This window comes from Narcine bancroftii, chromosome 6, assembly GCF_036971445.1.
Source record: "Narcine bancroftii isolate sNarBan1 chromosome 6, sNarBan1.hap1, whole genome shotgun sequence".
NCBI classification, from domain to species: domain Eukaryota; kingdom Metazoa; phylum Chordata; class Chondrichthyes; order Torpediniformes; family Narcinidae; genus Narcine; species Narcine bancroftii.
In genome coordinates this window covers 225,572,368-225,588,793 of record NC_091474.1, presented here as the reverse complement: position 1 = coordinate 225,588,793, position 16,426 = coordinate 225,572,368, and the positions used below count along the sequence as shown (strand labels likewise).

Below are 16,426 nucleotides of genomic sequence, written 5' to 3'. Positions count from 1 at the left end.
AGGAGAATCCCAGTACCTCTTCAATGGATTGCAGTATGGCCGTTTTCAGCTGATCCCAGAGGGTTACAGGAGACATGTCCGTGAGGCAGTTTGCATCCTCAAGCTTTGGTTGGAGGTTTGCCTGGAAGTTTCCTCAATTACTCAAGTTTCTTCAATCTCAATTATCAATTACACTATCATTAAAATACCTATTTAGATTAATATTAATAGATGTTTTGTTTGGACTATTTCAAAAATCAGTATTCTATTGTTGTTGAACAGTGCAATTAAACCCTAACTTAAAATTATAAAGTGCAATTATTGCCATTATTTTTTTTTAACTGCTCTGCAATCCTGGCTGCACATTTATGTCAAAATATAGAACTCCATCTGAAAAGTATCAGAATGTTTATGATGGGTAATATTAAAATCCTTGGATTTGTGAAGGTGCACCTGCAATAAAGTGGAAAAGAACAACTGCATTGCATTTGTAAGTTTTGATATTATGTAATTTGGCTTTTGTTTTTGTATTTGATTTATAAACATAAGAGCCAGCCATGGATCAAATATCACCATTAGATGTTCCAGAACTTGTTGATCCTACTGCAAATGAACCACCAGTGATCGCAGAAGAAGTTGAACCCATTGCTGAAGAATCAGAAGTACTTGTAAACCCTGGTAGGTTAAGTTTTTCAATAACATTATATTGCTCATCTTGACTGACTTTTATAGCATGTTTTTATTTAGCACCTGTGCTAAATGTTCTTCATTCTTCTAGCTGTTAACATAGAATGTTTCAAGTCAAGTTTATTGACATCTGATTGTATAAGTACCACCTGATGAAACAACATTCTCCAGTCCTTGGTTCAAAACACACAGACACACAACTAGATGAAACACACATCCAGACAAATAATATGTATGCAGGACAAGTATCTATAAAAATAAATATTGTTTTGTACAAATGAGAGTTTCAGATGGTTAGTGTGAGCAGTTCCTTTGGTCATTCAGCCTTCTCACTGCCCATGGGAAGAAACTATTATGTTTTCAGTAGAGTCTAATCCCCATTTTAATATTTGATACTTTATACTATTCACATTTTGTTTAGTAGTCTGCTCATTTGTTTTCTTTTATTTCCATCTATTGGATAATATGTCCAAAATTTAACAAAAATATATAATTAGGAGAAACCAACCTCAAGTGAGAAGAACATCTTTGACGCTTCTGAAGAATTTAGAGTGCTTATGGAATATACAAAGAATATAAAATTGTTTCAGTGATTAGCAACTGCAGCAGATTGACTCTACACTTCCTATGGTTGTAGCAGAAACTGTCAGTTGGAGAAATAAGGAAGTTTGGAACAAGTGCCCACTGCAAAAACCAGGAAGGGGTTGAAAGGGGAAGATGTGGTTAACAGAGAGATCTCACTGTATCTGTCTAATATGTCAAAGAATGACATGGTAGATGTGGAGAACAGTGGGGTGAAAGTTAAGGACCAAGATAACTAAATCCTTGTTCCTTCTGGGGTGCTGTAGGTAAGAGTAGAAATGTAGAAAATAGAGGAGGATCTGGTAAGGGTTGGGTCATTTCCCTGAAACTGGCAAAGTAAAGGTAGACTATTCTCTTTGGCTTGGCTTCGCGGACGAAGATTTATGGAGGGGGTAAAAAGTCCACGTCAGCTGCAGGCTCGTTTGTGGCTGACAAGTCCGATGCGGGACAGGCAGACACGATTGCAGCGGTTGCAAGGGAAAATTGGTTGGTTGGGGTTGGGTGTTGGGTTTTTCCTCCTTTGCCTTTTGTCAGTGAGGTGGTTAATTCCTTCCTTTTATGTTATGTACTGGATGAAGGTAAGTATTTAAACAAAGTGATTTTCTTTTGCTTGCATTCTTTAAGCTGATTGTAAGGATTGAAATATTAATTATTGCCAAATAATTCTTCAAGCTACACTTTCATGTATGAGGTATCATTGCAGTGGGGAGCCAAGCAAGTTTGAGTGAGGCCAAAGTATTGTGCACACAGGGCCGATTTTAAGCCTATTTCACCAATTTGATCAAATTGGGCCCCGTGCCTCAAGGGGGCCCTGCGCACGTGTTTGAGCCCAGGCCTTGAGCAGAGAACACGGTGACGGACTTTGGTTAAACTGTTAAGAAAATAATAATACTATAGGCCTTATAAACTTAGGGATTTGTCAGTGAACTAGTTAAGTTATTGCCCTTAATTGATCGTATTATCTCAGTGAAATATTTTTAGGAAATATGTCTTCGATTAAACTATTGGCTATAGGCCTCCTTTGTCTCCCTAGCCAAAAATTTCATGTTTCGTATTCATTTGACCCAGTAAGATAGATGTATTCTGGAGCTGATGAAGCATCTCTTCTTATTATCAAGATCAAAACAGACTGTAAGCTAATCAATAAGAGATCTTGTACTTTAATTAAAGATTGAGATAGTGTCATGCTAGCCTAGGACCGAGCCTATAGCCTAGGTTTAAGCAGTTAGCCTGAATGTAACCAGCCTAGGCCTAAGCGTAGAATTTCTGACAAGGTTAGCAATTGTAGATGGAATTGGTGAGGATATTCGGGTCTTATAAAGATGAATAACCCCAAAGTTAGGTTAGTTTAAGTTGATCTTTTCTAGGCTTGGTCGCTGTGGGGGTTATAGCCTACATCTTTATGAGCTGGTTTACAAGGTTATTCAGCTATAGGGGCATATACTGTACATCTCGGGGTTATTTATCTTTACAAGATCCGGATATTCTTAGCAAGGCTGCCTCTGTCATTGTTTCATAATTTTGCAGTGGTTTGATTTAGTATCAAAATAGTACTAGGGTACTGTTACTAACTATGCTATTCCACTGCCAGAGCTTAATATAGCCTGTTTCATGTTTTTGGTGATTTGGAACAGGTGTAGTTTAGCTTGACCATGCGGAAATTGTTTTCTTCGGGGGCATATTTCATCCGTTACACGCATCAGTTTTTCTGCCGATTATCTAGCCAAATATCTAGCGACAAACTAGTGCTAGACATTTGGCAAGAAAATCAACTTAAAAAATGGCAAAATTAAAGTGCATCCCCCCATTCTGAAATGTAACCTTAACTAACATAACCTAACTAACCTAACTATTACTAAAAAAAAGCAATTCTTACCTTATTCGAAGTTGTCATCATTCAAAAAATCCAGAATCGGTCGCTTGTTTTGCTGTTCAGTGGTGTTCACAAGTTGAGAGTTGGGCGCATTGTTCCAAGGTCAGCAGCTGACGTTGGAGCAAAGTAAAGCTAACGAGCAAAATGTCGTGGGGTTGACGTTGGTTTCTTGCGTTGTCCCAACGACGACGACAAGATTGTTCCACTGTTAGAACAACGTAGACATGTTATCAGGAATGTTGAGTCCAATTTTATAACAAATTGCTAACGTCAAGTTTTTTGTGTAATTTTAAGTCTAAAGATTTTAAAATATACTTCTTTTACCTTTTTTACCTTAAAAATATAGCCCAGAAATTAGCAGCTTAAAATTTGTATGTCATTTTACATGGCAAGCACAAGCAGAGATAGAGACAAAGGGCGTAAGTCTTTAAGCGGCAACCAGAAACGAGCACTGGCCAAGGCTAAGGTAGCTGAAAATGAAAAACATAGAGGTGCTATCACAAAATTCCTTGTCACTCCATCTTTGAAACGCCCATGTATTGAGGATGAAGAAAACAAAAACAATTCAGAAAATGACAATACAGTCTTGAGTCCAGTTGTAATTAACATTTACGATGACCCAGCCAACTGGCCAGCATATATAAATCAAAATGTAAGAGATTATTTACCAATGAAAGGTCCTCCTATTCCAGTGAACAACTTTCCATGAAATGAAAAGGGATTGTGTTTTTCAAAGTTTCACTGTAAGAGGAAACTTCCAAATGGGGAATGTGGAAAGACCTTGGATTATATACTCTCAGTCTGCTGATAGAATTTATTGCTTTTATTGTAAACTTTTTAGTAAGAACTCAACCAGTGCATTATCAACAAGTGGATTCAACAACTGGTCTAATCTTCATACAAGGTTGTGTAAGCATTGTTAGGTCTGCTTTGTTCATGAATGAGTGAGACAAACACCAGGCTGAGTCGAAATCAGGGTTCTTTGTTCTTTATTACCGGATTGTAACACTTGCGACTAAACATGTTAGTCGGAGAATGCATTCTGCCGTTATCAGCAAAATGGTGATTTTTTATACCCTTGGATATGTGCTTAGAACATCATCATATCATTACTTGTCCAATGACTAAAACTGTTGCTATCCTTTCCCTGCTAGCTTCCTGCCTCTCAATCCATCAATGTCTCTCTTATCTTGTAAGTACAAGGATGCATTCACATCTTGTTACAGCCCTATACATTCCCATCTCATGATGTTTTACCTAACAGGAGTACAAGGACACCTCCCCTTCTTGTTACTGCCCTGTACAGGGTAACTCCCTACACATTCCCATCTCATGATGTTTTACCTTACAGCATGAAAATTCTTAAAACCATTTGGAAGCCACATGGAGTTTCTGGGAGTTACACCAAAAATTTTGTAGTGGACAGACAATTGACAAAGAACTTGAAATAATCGTCAATGGACATGCAAAGCACTGGCAGCAAGTATTCAAAAGGTTAGTAGCAATAGCGCAGTTTCTTGCTGAGAGAAATCTAGCATTTAGAGGAACAGAGAAAAAGGTTGGTAATGAGAGTGTAAACAATGGAAACTTTTTTAGGTCTTGTTGAGCTGTTTGGAAAGTTTGACCCTGTTCTTGAAAAACATTTGCAAAAAGTCAAAAACCACGAAATTCGTAATCACTATTTAGGAAAAGATACTCAGAATTAACTACTACACATTATGGCTACAGATGTTTTGAATGAGATACTGAAATGCGTAAAAGCAGCTAAGTACTACGCCATAATTTTAGACAGGTATGAGTCACCAAGAGCAAATATCTCTAACGATCAGGTATGTGTCTGATGGTAACTTGGCTCCTTCAGGTGTTTAAGAACATTTCATAAAGTTTATGCAGGTTGAAAGTAGCACAGGAGAAGATTTATATCTTTGGCTTGGCTTCGCAGATGAAGATTTAAGATAAATGTCCACGTCAGCTGCAGGCTCGTTTGTGGCTGACAAGTCCGATGCGGGACAGGCAGACACGGTCGCAGCAGTTGCAGGGGAAAATTGGTTGGTTGGGGTTGGGTGTTGGGTTTTTCCTCCTTTGCCTTTTGTCAGTGAGGTGGGCTCTGCGGTCTTCTTCAAAGGAGGTTGCAACCTGCCAAACTGTGTGGCGCCAAGATGCACGGTTTGAGGCGATATCAGCCCACTGGTGGTGGTCAATGTGGCAGGCACCAAGAGATTTCTTTAGGCAGTCCTTGTACCTTTTCTTTGGTGCACCTCTGTCACGGTGGCCAGTGGAGAGCTCGCCATATAACACGATCTTGGGAAGGCGATGGTCCTCCATTCTGGAGACGTGATCCATCCAGCGCAGCTGGATCTTCAGCAGCGTGGACTCGATGCTGTCGACCTCTGCCATCTCAAGTACTTCGACGTTAGGGATGAAAGCGCTCCAATGAATGTTGAGGATGGAGCGGAGACAACGCTGGTGGAAGCGTTCTAGGAGCCGTAGGTGATGCCGGTAGAGGACCCATGATTCGGAGCCGAACAGGAGTGTGGGTATGACAATGGCTCTGTATATGCTTATCTTTGTGAGGTTTTTCAGTTGGTTGTTTTTCCAGACTCTTTTGTGTAGTCTTCCAAAGGCACTATTTGCCTTGGCGAGTCTGTTGTCTATCTCGTTGTCGATCCTTGCATCTGATGAAATGGTGCAGCCGAGATAGGTAAACTGGTTGACCGTTTTGAGTTTTGTGTGCCCGATGGAGATGTGGGGGGGCTGGTAGTCATGGTGGGGAGCTGGCTGATGGAGGACCTCAGTTTTCTTCAGGCTGACTTCCAGGCCAAACATTTTGGCAGTTTCCGCAAAACAGGACGTCAAGCGCTGAAGAGCTGGCTCTGAATGGGCAACTAAAGCGGCATCGTCTGCAAAGAGTAGTTCACGGACAAGTTGCTCTTGTGTCTTGGTGTGAGCTTGCAGGCGCCTCAGATTGAAGAGACTGCCATCCGTGCGGTACCGGATGTAAACAGCGTCTTCATTGTTGAGGTCTTTCATGGCTTGTTTCAGCATCATGCTGAAGAAGATTGAAAAGAGGGTTGGTGCGAGAACACAGCCTTGCTTCACGCCATTGTTAATGGAGAAGGGTTCAGAGAGCTCATTGCTGTATCTGACCCGACCTTGTTGGTTTTCGTGCAGTTGGACAATCATGTTGAGGAACTTTGGGGGGCATCCGATGCGCTCTAGTATTTGCCAAAGCCCTTTCCTGCTCACGGTGTCGAAGGCTTTGGTGAGGTCAACAAAGGTGATGTAGAGTCCTTTGTTTTGTTCTCTGCACTTTTCTTGGAGTTGTCTGAGGGCAAAGACCATGTCAGTAGTACCTCTGTTTGCGCGAAAGCCGCACTGTGATTCTGGGAGAATATTCTCGGCGACACTAGGTATTATTCTATTTAGGAGAATCCTAGTGAAGATTTTGCCTGCAATGGAGAGCAGCGTGATTCCCCTGTAGTTTGAGCAGTCTGATTTCTCACCTTTGTTTTTGTACAGGGTGATGATGGTGGCATCACGAAGGTCCTGAGGCAGTTTTCCTTGGTCCCAACAAAGCTTGAAAAACTCATGCAGTTTGACATGCAGAGTTTTGCTGCCAGCCTTCCAGACCTCTGGGGGGATTCCATCCATACCTGCTGCTTTGCCACTTTTCAGTTGTTCGATTGCCTTATATGTCTCATCCTGGGTGAGGAGAGTGGGAGACGGCGGCCCCAGACCGGGCACAGGGAGAGCAGCGGCGGCCCCGGTCCCGGTCCGGGCTGAGGGTAGGCGGCGGCGGCCCCAATCCGGGCAGGAGCAAGGGGGAGGCGGCGGCCCCAGCCTCGGTCGTGTGAGGCAGGCGGAGGCCCCGATCCGGGCAGAGAGTGGGAGGCGGCGGCCCCAGTCCGGGCACAGGGAGAGCAGCGGCGGCCCCGGCCCCAGTCCGGGCTGAGGGTAGGCGGCGGCGGCCCCAATCCGGGCACGGGCAAGGGGGAGGCAGCGGCCCCGACCTCGGTCGAGTGAGATAGGTGGAGGCCCCGGTCTGGGCAGAGAGTTGGAGGCGGTGGCCCCAGTCAGGGCACAGGGAGAGCAGCGGCAGAAGATTTATATAAAACATTATTAAACACACTGAAGGAATTAAATTTAGAGGTGAAAGACATTCGAGGCCAAGGCTATGACAACGGTAGCAACATGGAAGGTCACATATCTGGAGTACAAGCACGACTGTTGAAGGATAATTCAAGAGCTTTCTTTGTACCCTGTGCATGTCACAATTATAACCTTTTACTCGGAGATGTAGTCAAGTGTTGTCCAGATGCTATAACATTTTTTGGGATCTTGCAAAGGATCTACATATTGTTCATTGCATCAACTAAGAGGTGGGCAGTCTTTAACAAACATGTACCTGGATTATCAGTGAAACCCTTGAGCAACACAAGGTGGGAGTGTCAGATTGATAGTGTTAAAGCTATTCGTTATCAGGTTGGAGAAGTATATGATGCATTTGTGGAAATATCAGAGATAACAGATGAGCCCAAGGTAAAAGCAGAAGCTGAATCTTTAACAAACCAGCTAAAAGACTACAAATTTTTAGTTTCTTTAATATTTTGGCATGAAGTACTTTTTAAAGTTAACTATGTAAGCAAGGAACTACAAGGTGAAACAAAGGACATTGATGAAGGCATGGAGTCATTTGAAAAACTATTATCATGGCTAAGAATTTAGAGAGGGCAGTTTTAATGATGTCCTAATAGGCGCAAATGAATTGGCTGAAGCTGTTGAATTACCATTGAAGTTTAGACAATTTCAAGAAAAAAAAACTACGTAGAAGGAAGAGAATGTTTTCTTGTACTCCAGATGTGTGACCTTTCATGTTGCTACCATTGTCATAGCCTTGGCCTCGAATATCTTTCACCTCTAAATTTAATTCCTTCAGTGTGTTTAATAATGTTTTTTTTAAGAGTCTGGAAAAACAACCAACTGAAAAACCTCACAAAGATAAGCGTATACAGAGCCGTTGTTATACCCACACTCCTGTTCGGCTCCGAATCATGGGTCCTCTACCGGCACCACCTACGGCTCCTAGAACGCTTCCACCAGCGTTGTCTCCGCTCCATCCTCAACATCCATTGGAGCGCTTTCATCCCTAACGTCGAAGTACTCGAGATGGCAGAGGTCGACAGCATCGAGTCCACGCTGCTGAAGATCCAGCTGTGAGGCGCCAAGATGCACGGTTTGAGGCGTTATCAGCCCACTGGCGGTGGTCAATGTGGCAGGCACCAAGAGATTTCTTTAGGCAGTCCTTGTACCTTTTCTTTGGTGCACCTCTGTCACGGTGGCCAGTGGAGAGCTCGCCATATAACACGATCTTGGGAAGGCGATGGTCCTCCATTCTGGAGACTAAAATCTTAGAGTTAAACAAGAAAATCTGCGTTTGCTGTGATTATTCATTACACAAAAATGTTGGAGAAACTCAGCAAGTTACGCAGTGTTCTTTATGTAGCACAGATAAAGATTCATAACCAACGAACCCTTCATCAGGTAAGAGCAAAAAGCAGGCACACACCTGAATAAAATAGTGGGGGGAAGAGCACAGGGTCATAGGCAAGAAGTCGTTGGATATGGGTGGGAGAATACAGGAGATAAAAGATGAGAAGTGATAGGCAGAAGGGATAGTGTAGCGGGCCGGGTCAACCCCACACACGATGGGCCAAATCACCGTAGTGAACAGCCGGTGCGGCAGGGCACAGGGGTTTTCCTTCCACCATGCAGAAATTCCAGTCTGCAGGAGCGCATTGTCAGGGGAACGGCCAGGCCTCACTGCAGCATTATGACATCACTCTCGTGAGCCTGTCGCCTCCCCTAAAAAGGAATGCGCACGGTTTGAATAAACGGTAGTTACTGGTTTACTTGCTTAGTGTGGACAGCATTTATTTCAGCAGCTCTGCCTTTTGCAGTGGTGACCCTGAACAGATTTTAACGGTTTTAGAACCCACAATACACAGCAAGATGAATCCTGCTGACTTATTCACAGCCCAAGCATCCACTTGTCACCATTCTGGGCAAACCATCCATGCAGCTGGCTGCAACTTGCAGAATCATAATTCGTCCTGGGAGGAATAACAGCCGAGGACATGAAGTTCTGGCATGTGGTCAGCGCCCTGGACCCTGCCACAGCAACAAAGGTCGCTCTGTTTGTCAAAAACTCACCCATGAATGGGAGGTACACGATGTTTAAACGGTTTTTGCTCGAGTCATTTGAACTTAGCCAGCATGCTTAACACGCAGGGCCTAGGTGACCGCAACCCCTCAGAACTGATGCAGGAGCTAGTGGCCCTTGCAGATGGACACACAAAGTGCTTCCTGTTTGAAGCCCTGTTCCTTTCTAAGTTGCCGATCCACGTTACTGCCACCATCTCCAATATGGACTTTGCCGAACAGCACCTCGTGGCGAGAGAAGCAGACTTGCTCCTCCGCATTCCGCATCCCAACTCTATCCACATGCAGCCCATTTACACAGTGGGAGCAACAGCACAAAACTCGGCCACCTCGTGCGCCCCCATGGCAACCATCGCAGCCGTCCAGCCACAACATGGCAACTGCATCAACAAAACAGCAGGGTACTACTACTACCACCATAAGGGGCCACAATGCCCAGTGGTGTGTACCGCCCTGCACCTTTTCAGGCAGCAAACCCAGTCTGATGCAGGGAAATGTGCTGGCTGCCGTTAGTGGCCTCGGTGGTTGGCACCAGAAAAGGCCTGCTTTACCTTTGAAACTGGAAGGCCCAGTGGGAATTCCTGATGGATGCCAATGCAGAAATCAGCCTAGTTCCGCCCACGTTTTTTGAGCAGAAAAACAATGCCAGAGGCCTACCCCTACAGACTGCCAACAGTTCAACCATTCCCATCTATAGGACACATTGCGCGACCATTCATACTGGGAATGCTGTTTTCAGCTGGGGCTGTACCATTGCCTCAGTAGGTCAGTCTCCTCTAGGAACGGATTTCCTCCAGGTGAACAAACTCCTGCTTGACCTCAACTGATGCGGGCTGGTTAATGCCACCACCTTGCAGGTTTACCCCCTCATACTGCGCCAACGCACCTTCCAGCCTTTGGGAATCCACGCTCTCGAACAAAGCAAGTAGACCACACTTCTCACCCGACTTCCCTGCTCTACTGGCCCAACTTACACGATGCAGAACCAGCACATGGCGTGCAACAGTACATTGAGACCACCGGACCACTTGTGTGGCGTGGCAACTGCCCCAAGATAAGATCCTCCAGGCGAAGGCCTTCTGCCATGATGGAGGAATTGGGGATTGTCCGCTGTTCCAACAGCCCATGGGCTGCACGTGGTCCCAAAGAAATCTGGCGGCCAGCGCCCCTGCGGAGACTACTGCAGACTCAACGAGACAACGGTACTGGACAGATACCCCATCCCGCACACACAGGACTTTGCCACATGACTCCAAGGTGCCCAGACTTTTTCCAAAGTCAACCTGGTGAAGTGCTACCACAAGACCCCAGTGCACCAGAAGACAGCCATAATCACCCTGTTTGGCCTCTTCGAGTTCCTGATAATGCCATTCGGGCTGAAAAACATGACCCAAACATTCCAGCGCCTCATGGACGTAGTGGCAAGTGACCTGGAGGGGATTCTCGTGTTCCTGGACGACATCCTCATTGTCAGCCCAAATGCTAGGACCCACAAAGAACATTTAAAATGCCTGTTTGCCTGGCTGCAGACTTTTGGGCTAACCATCAACCCATCCAAGTGCCAGTTCGGTTTGTCCACCATCAAATTCCTTAGGCACCGCTTCTCCAGCGAAGGAGCAACACCTTTGCCTGAACAGGTTGAGACTTTCCCAGGCTTAAAACCCTCAAAAGCCTGCAGGAATTCCTTGGGATGGTGAATTTCTACCATTGTTTCCTCCCAGGAGCAGCAGCCACCATGCGGCCTCTCTTCGACCTCGTTAAGTCAGGTATCAAGGAGCCCAGCTGGTCTGTGGAGGCACTCCAGGCATTCGAGGAGACCAAAACAGCACTTTCCAAAGCCACATTCCTGGCACACCCAGATCCAGACTTACCCCTGTCGTTAATGACAGATGCCTCAGACTGGGCAGTGGGCGCAGCGCTGCAACAGTGGGTGGATCACCAGTGGTGGCCATTCACTTTCTTCAGCAAACACCTCTGACTACTCGAGCTAAAGTACAGCACTTTTGATCGCGAACTGCTGGCAATGTACTGGGTCATACGCCATTTCCAGTACATTATTGAAGGCCAAGTGTTCATGGCCTACATGGACCAGAAGTCACTGGGTCAGGCACTAGGCAAAGTCTCAGACCCCTGATCAGTGAGGCAATAATGGCACCTTTTGTACATCTGAATATAGAACGGACATCCGCCACGTAGCAGGGAAGTGCAACATGGTAGCTAATGCACTGTCCAGGCCAACAATCTCCGAGGTCACGCGTGACATCGACACAGCTCAGCTCGCTAGGGACCAGTCTGAAGGTGCTGACATACAGGCATACAGCACCGCCATCACCAGCCTACAAATTGAGGAGTTCGCGCCAAACCCAGGAAGCCCAACACTCCTGTGCGATATGTCTACAGACCACCCCAGGCCAATCCTCCCCATGACCTGAAGATGGCAGGTATTCAGTCAAGTGCATGGACTGTCTCATCCTTCCATCCAGTCAACAGTCCACCTCATTTCAGATAGGTTCGTATGGCACAGGGTTCAGCTTGAAGTTTCACTTTGGGCAAAAACCTGTGTACAATGCCAACGAGCCAAATTCCATTGACACACTAAAGGCCCTGTGCAACATTTCCCACCCGCAGCGAACAGATTCGACCATGTGGACAGTGTAGGCCCCCTTTCCTTTACACTGTGGTCGACTGCTTTACACTCTGGCCAAAGGCGCCACCCATGCTGGCCTGCGACACGGATACCTATACGAGAGCCTTTACCTCACAATAGGTTGCAGGCAACATCCATTTTGGCTCCATGGAACCACCACCAAATGCCCCGGATGTCTTATAATGGGTGAGGAACCACACCGCATACCCACATCCAGATCCTACCACCATCCATGGGATGCCAACCAGCCACATCCCACAAGAACTCAAAGCTGTGGACTTTGTCTTTGTAAGATGGGGAAAACCAGGTACTCCCTGCTGTGTCCTTATGAAGGGCCTTTCAAGGTACTGAGAAGGGAGGGGGTTTTATATACTCTAGACATTGGAGGCAGGCATGATATGTTGTTTTTTTGAAAAATTTATTTAAAATTTTACAAAATACAAGTATGTTTAAAGTCGACTGCCTCAAGAAAGCCCACTTGGACTGTCCATAACTGAGTGCCCAGGTCCTTGGGGGATGTTGTCCGACAGTGTGGTGGATGCTAGGACCAACTCGGTGTCCAAGTTGCTGCTCCAAGCTGGCGATGTCGAGTAGCTGTTGGTAGCTGCAGTCCCGATCAGCCAGGATGGCGGAGGCATCATCTGTGCAGCGTGGTGGGTCTGATACAATGTGTGTGCCACTGTGGAGTGCAGTGAGTGCGCAGTCCAGGGCTGGCTATACGCACACATGTTGAACGCATTGTTGGGTCGGCGGAACAGAAGTGATGTGTTCGGTGCGGGTGGAAGTGACGGGCGGAGCAATGACGCTGCCCGATACTCACATATGGAGGCGCCGGAGGGTCAAAGGGGGCTTTTGAGTGGTCACGGAGGGCCGCAGCACTCCTAGCTGTTTGGAGAGGCTCACTTTGACAAAGTTGCCTTTCTTACCGCATCAGGAACAATGCAAGTTCCTCATGGGCAGTTCTTCTGGGAGCGTCTATTGGACCCATACCAGGACCTGCAGTACTTACAACAGCAGGATGCATCAGCAGCGGTGATCGCTTCTCCACAGAAGGGCCCCTCAGTGACAGCGGTTGTCTGCATCGGCCAAGACAGAGGAGGCAATAAGAAGACTTCTGCGAAGTAGGCTGCAACTTCCAGGGAGCAGACCATATCGATGACCCTCATGAGGGATGCATTGCTTTCTTCCAGCAGTCTCTGACAGGTCGCCCTCAATCACAGGGCTCACACACACACACATCCTTGATGAATCGCTCCCTTCTCCAGCAGTCACCCTGATCTTGTACATGCACGGGTATGCCAGTTCAAGCAGTGCCCCAAGGTAAGCCTCTACTGTCTCACCCAGTTGTTGTAGCCTGATGCTAAGCAGGTACTTGGAGTAGAGTACATTCGCTAGAGGCTAGTAGATGTTTTCCAGGATGGCCATCACTGGTTCATACTTGGCACAGTCACAGATCGCCTGGAATGCAAACGGGCCCAGTTTTGTGCGCAGTACTGAGTTTCTTTTGGTCTGAGTTGATGACCTCAGCCTGAGCGTGAATGATTGCCTCAATCACATGCTTCCAGATTTCTTAATGGACTGGAGCGTCCGGGTGTTGGGGGTCAGTATCCAGCTTCTCTATGCTGAGAAACTTCCATGGTTCTTTAAAATCAAACTAATTAAATTATGGTGCACTGTAGTGTGAACAACAAGCACAAACTATGAAGGATGCACTTCAGGCTTTAATTAGCTTAAAACTTGCACACAAGGTAGTAATGCGACTGATTGCACTCAGAGACTTATGGGAGCACAAACAGGCTTTTAATAGTTTTCGATCAATGGCTGGTAGATAAATAGTCCTCAGGTGAATCTGAGGTAAGGTGGGAAATCCAGGGTTTATATTGGCGTAGGTGAGGGAGGAACCAGCCATCTGAACAACACACAGACAGTGAATTCCAGTTCACTGCATTCACCCCTTCCTTCAGAAGAGAACCTGCAGGTGAAAAACAGAAAACAGACATTCAAAAATACTAATAGTTTACAGATATTTACAAGTTGAGTCTGTCAGGGGGTCTAGTTATTCTGGTTGAGCGCCTCAGTACTGGAGGAACTTGGATTTCCTGAACTTCCTGGACCCCCTGTGGTGCAAGATTATTGGGTCTCGAGGACTCCGGCTTTGGTCACGGAGTGGATTAACCCACTTCCCGACCAGTGTCATCCGGAACCCTGGGTGGGGTACTTAGAGTTTGTGGCATTGGATCCTGATGAGACTTCTTCTTATCCATCCAGTGGGTGCCAGTTCTCTAATTGAGATTGCGTCCTCTCTGCCATCAAGGTATGCCACATAGGCATATGTTAGTTTGGTGTGCAGCAGGTGCACCTTCTCGATCAGGGGGTCTGTCTTGCTCCTCCTCACATGCTTTCTCAGCAGGACTAGCCCCGGTGCCATTAGCCAAGCCGGGACGTGAATTTCCTCTGGAAAGTGAACATTAGCTTGTGAGGAATTGCGTTGGTTGCAGTGCAGAGAAGCGACCTTATGGAGTGAAGCGCCATGGGTGGGACTTCTTGCCAGCATGAGTCTGGAAGGCCTTTGGACCAGAGGGCCAAATTCACAGCCTTCCATACTGTCACATTTTCCTTTTCAACTTGTCCTTCCATACTGTCACATTTTCCTTTTCAACTTGTCCGTTCTCCCAGGGATTATAGCTAGTCATCCTCTTACAATCAGATTCTGGCTTAGCTCTTCGCTCATAAATGATGAGCCCTGGTCCCTTTGGATATAGCTGGGATAACCAAACAGAGTGAAAATAGATTGCAAGGCCCTAATGACTGTGGTGGTGGTCATGTCTGAGCAGAGGATGGCGAACAGAAAATGTGAATACTCATTGATAACGTTAAGAAAGTACACACTTCCATTGGTGGAAGGGAGGAGACCTTTGAAATCGACATCAAGTCATTTGAAAGGGCAGGATGCTTTTATTGAGTCTGCGTTGTCGGAGCGGTAGAAGTGCAGTTTGCACTCAGCACAGACCTGGCAGGACCTGGTCATTTCCCTGGTATCTTCAATAGTTTAGGGTAGGTTGTGTGCCTTGATGAAATGAGAAATGCACATGAAGCCCCGGTAGCAAAGCTCATCATTCAGTGACCACAACTGGCCAATGTGTGCAGAGGCACAGCTTCCTCTAGTTAATTTTGTGCCTGTCTCTTTGAGAACTATTTATAGTGTTACCATAGTGACTATGATGTAATATGTCATAATATCTGCCCAGGCTAAATGCTTGCTCTTGCTTATTCTAAAAGATGTGAAGGAAGCACGAGCACGAGAAATTTTTCTTTGAATTTGTATCTCTTTAAAAACCTTTGTGTATCTCTTTAAAAGATCATTTGTATTTTTATATATGTTTTATATTTCTATGATATATTAAAAACTTCGTTATTCATCATTATGAAAGTTTAAATGTGAAGCTATGCAAAATGTTTATCCATTTTATCAACAAATTAAAACTACATAAAGTTACAGCCAGAGTGTGATTTGTTGGATTAAAGAGATCTAAATTCAGAATATTGCAACTCACGCTTTGGAAGATGATACTTTGAAATTAGGATATATTAGAATAAGGAAAGTGTCGTCTAAATTTTGATTTAAATAAAAATTTAATTGTGAACTTTGTTCAGAAGAAAGCCACGTAAAATTTGTCTAAAAGTATTAACAAATTGATTTAAAGCCAAGACATCCAGGTGTACCAATAGAATATTCCAGAAATCTGTGAGAACTTGTCTGTGAATTGTGCAGTTTGAAATTGTGCCAAAGACTGGCCAGACACCTGCAACCTTGAAAAAGATAAGCCAGAGCTCTGGTAGCAGAAATGGCAGGATGCCCAGAATATGTTCTTGTAAACAAAAACATTGAGATAAGAAAGATTGTCTGCAGAATCATAGAGACAATTCAGCCAGTAGAAACTCTCTTAAAGGGACCAAGTAAGATACAAAATTCATTTACAGTTCCCAGGAACCAGGAGAAGCCAGGGAAGAAGCCACGTTGCAGAGTGAAGAACCCAAGATGGATAAAAAGAAGTCTCGTCAGGGTAAAGACTTCAAGCAAGCAAGTCCTCTCAAAGAACTATTTAATTGTGAGTTGAGCCAGCAAGGCGGACCGACCTCGCTTGTCAGGAGGTTGGTACCAGCCGCCAAAGAAGAAGCAGCTTCAACTAGCAAACAAGAAGAAGACTCTGTCAAGGCAATGCAGGCCTCATTCACTGGCTTAAAGATTAGTGGAACTGGAACAGATGAATCTATGTTGCAAAGTCCCATTGGAGCTGTACCAAGCGAAATGCAGAAGGTAGAGACTCAATCAGCAGTACCTAAAAGTTCAGATGTGAATCTGATTATAGTATTTCCAATGTTATGAGCGCAGGAAGATGTTCAATGTCTTCAAAGCATCAAGAGCAAGTACAGCTTCA

The 16,426-nt window shown here is 45.3% G+C and overlaps 1 protein-coding gene across 17 annotated transcripts in view; it reads left to right on the top strand.

The window, feature by feature from the left end:
• The window catches only part of ak9 (adenylate kinase 9), a 371,922-nt gene that overhangs the window by 149,675 nt on the left and 205,821 nt on the right, over positions 1-16,426 (top strand). For all 17 annotated transcript variants that reach the window (XR_011340758.1, XR_011340759.1, XM_069887555.1 and 14 more), the window contains one exon: positions 529-657. Coding sequence is in view for 15 of the 17 variants with exons in the window: in XM_069887555.1 (XP_069743656.1) it covers positions 529-657 (129 nt within the window). In the remaining 2 variants the exon portion in view is untranslated. The remainder of the gene's footprint in view (positions 1-528; positions 658-16,426) is intronic.